Source organism: Fulmarus glacialis, unplaced genomic scaffold (genome assembly GCF_000690835.1).
Source record: "Fulmarus glacialis isolate BGI_N327 unplaced genomic scaffold, ASM69083v1 scaffold18619, whole genome shotgun sequence".
In the NCBI taxonomy this organism is placed as follows: domain Eukaryota; kingdom Metazoa; phylum Chordata; class Aves; order Procellariiformes; family Procellariidae; genus Fulmarus; species Fulmarus glacialis.
The window spans coordinates 1-3,190 of record NW_009234082.1 but is presented as its reverse complement, the minus strand read 5'-3'; the positions used below and the strand labels follow the sequence as shown (position 1 = coordinate 3,190).

The 3,190-nt window shown below is 48.4% G+C and overlaps 1 protein-coding gene across 1 annotated transcript; it reads right to left on the bottom strand.

Moving 5' to 3' along the window:
- Positions 1-472: 472 nt before the first annotated feature.
- Positions 473-3,184, bottom strand: LOC104069291 (TSC22 domain family protein 1). Its single transcript, XM_009585548.1, has one exon. The coding sequence runs from the start codon at positions 3,026-3,028 to the stop codon at positions 473-475; it is 2,556 nt and encodes an 851-aa protein (XP_009583843.1). The 5' UTR covers positions 3,029-3,184.
- Positions 3,185-3,190: the final 6 nt, after the last annotated feature.

Sequence of the window (3,190 nt, the reverse complement as noted above, 5' to 3'; positions counted from 1 at the left end):
TACACCACAGACTCGCAACTGGTTCAACCTGAGTAAAGTCAATACTTGAAAAAGAGAAGCTGAGGCAGGATGAAGTCTAGGCTTGTGAAGAAAAAAAAAATCTACCCAAGAATAAATATTAATTATTTCAGCATAATAAATAATCTAAACTACAATCACCACTAGCGTACCCACATTCCACAGTATTCTTTTGTCTTCCTCTATACAATGGGAATATACACAGTCACAGATTGTTAAACACAATTTACCCACGCAGTAGTTTTAGAGCATTATCAATACAACCCACCCCCTCAAGAGAAAAAACAGGTATTTTAATATAATACCTACATGCGCTGGGACCTGAGAAACAATACTTGTAATTAAACAAAAACATCACATTGCTTCATTTCACAGAATGGCTGTAACGAGACCTGCAAGTTAGTGCAAATCAAACTGTCAGACAGTATATCTTTTAATAAAGTTATAGGCAGTCTTACCTCTCATCCTCACCATCTACGAGGGGCGTTGTCAATGGCAGCACCTTCAGCGGAAAGAGGGAAGCAGAGGATGGAATGTTGCTGCTACCGCCATCTGAAACAGCTGATGCTCCAACACCACTCTCGCCACTGGCAGCTTGAGGTAACCCCACCAAGGAAGGTTCTGTAGGGCGTCTGCCATCTTCAATTTGGCTTACAACTGACTGAGCTAGTGATTGTGTGGGGAACTGGGTAGAGCTTAGCGGTATCTGCTGTGGCACACTCTGTGCCACCGGCATACTTATACTTGTTGATATCAAGGGAGGCTGACTAACAGTTTGAGCCAAATTCCCGTTCTGCACAGCCGAAGCTTGTGCTATATTCTGTGCCTGTCCCAAACCTATAGAAGCAGAAGGTATGCCAGGAGGCACAGCTGAACCAGCTTGACTTGGTGCAGGAACAGTACTAGCAGAAGGTATAGGGCTAACCGCAGGCAGCTGCTGGCCAGTCATCCCTTGGACTACAGATTCCACTCCTTGCGCCTGCGGCTGTACAGGTAACAAGGTGTTTTGCTGAGCAATGACCATTTGCTGAGGAAGGCCTGAAGTGCTAGCCTGTAATCCCTGCTGCATTATTCCTGTCTGCACAGGCTGCACCACTTGTGAAGATGGAGGAGCAGCCGTTGACGGCATGACTGGAGGTGGAATTTGGTTTGCAGCAGATGGTGGTTGCACCACAGCAGCTACGCTTCCTTGCTGCCCAACATTCAGCATTTGACCACTGGTACCTACACCTGGTATTGCTGCTGGAGCATGTGCAACAGGCTGAGCCGGGGCAGCGGCTGGATGTGCTTGTACTGACGGCTGCATGCTCTGTGCCTGGGCAACGGGAACCGGCTGCCCTGCTCCTACTCCTGTAGAACCAGGCTGCATGGCAGGGGCTGGAGGCTGAAGGATCTGCTGATGTTGAAGGTAGTCTGGCATAGCCCCTGTAACAGAGTTTTGGTTCACCGGCTTAACGTGACCTGCAGCCATCTGCGTAGAAACTGCCTGTTGCTGCTGCTGTTGTCCATACTGCAACTGCTGCTGCTGTACAACTGGCAAAGTCTGCACAGGCTGCGCCGGCTGAGAATACGGTAGTTGCTGTTGAGCCATACTTTGAATGGCAGGTTGCTGGTGGCCCAGAGATGGGGATACACCTAGTATATTAACTGGGGCTGGCTGAACCCCAGTAACAGTGGTTAGACTGGCCTGTGCAGGAGGTTGGACCCCTGGCTTCTGCTGTGGATAGTTTACTTCTTGAGAATGCAGCTGGACTTGTGCAAGCTGTGATTGAGAAACACTCTGTGGTATACTAGATGCTGGAATTGCCGGAGGAGCAGCGCTGCTAAAATCCATCTGCTGCAGACCCACACCTTGAAACGCTTGCTGCTGTACCACAGTAGGTGCTCCTATTTCTCCACTTCCCACACTTTCTGTATAGTGACTCAGTGTGCTTACATTGCTGCTAACAGAACTCCCACTGGTGCTCTCCCTTTCAGAAGTCACTTCAAGTGGGTTTTGTTTTATCGTCTCTACTGCTTTGTTTACTGCTACTCCTTCTGAAACTGCAACAGTGTTTTCTTTATCATAGAATTCAGTGCATGTCCATCTACCTTTTTTGAAAGGTTCGGAACTAGAATCCAATTTTACAACCCTAAACCTTGACGTGCCAGATGCAGGCTGCTGCTGGCTTGATCCCACTGCCATTCCTGCAGTAGGATTAGTAACATTGTTAATGACACTAGAGGAAGCACTCGTACCATTGCCAACACCACTCAAGATATTCACATTAACATTGCTGCTAGTTCCAGACAAAGCATTTACATTACCAGTACTCGTGATGTTGCTTAAATTTATAGTACCAAGCATGGTGCTTGCCACACTAGAACTACCACCACCCATATTATTTAAGGTACTAGTTCCAGTAGCAGGACTTACACCTAAATTGCCAGGAGTACTTGTAGTGCGGATATTAGACACGACGGATGCCTGGGAACCAGTGGATGATGCAGCAGAAACTGGTGCAGTTGATATAACATTGTCAGAGCTTCCAGTTGTTGATAGTTTTCTAAATGATGGACTGGGCGGTGGTCCTCCAGAAATTGGGGCACTGCCCACCCCAGGATGCGATGGATGATGGTGTCCATGATGGTGGTGGTGAAGATGGTGGTGGTGATGAACGTGATGGGGGTGAACACTTCCATTGATCACAACACTCTGCTGTGGGTGATGAGGCAGAGGAGCGTGCTGCTGAGGAAGATGAGGCTGGTTTGGAGAAACAGCCCCAGGAGTCTCTGCCTCTTGGAAGTTATTTAAAGTCTCTTCAGAGGAGCTCCTCTCAGGTTCTCCCAAGTCAGTGGCCCTGGATAAAGAAACATCCAAGATTTCTGAAGACGACAGGTCTTCAGTGTGGGACTCATCCAGGTCATCGTAGCTTTCTGTATCCTCAGCTATGCTGTTATTAGAGCTCATACTAGCTGATATTTGAGCAGGAGTCACACTGGTAATTTGGAAGCCACTTTTCTTTTTCATTTGAGCTCCAGTCTGTGCAAGAGGCTGTGGCTGCGAGAGGAGGTTCAGGCTTTGTGGAGGAGGGGGTGTCGGCTGTGGACCCACTGATGAAGATGCTGCAGGAGATGGAGGCGGCGGCTGGACCAGCAAAGGCGGCTGATAATCCTCGGCGGATAGGGCAGC

Coding starts and splice junctions, on each gene's coding strand:
- LOC104069291 (XM_009585548.1), bottom strand. CDS start 3,028: ATGAAAAAGAAAAGTGGCTTCCAAATTACCAGTGTGACTCCTGCTCAA.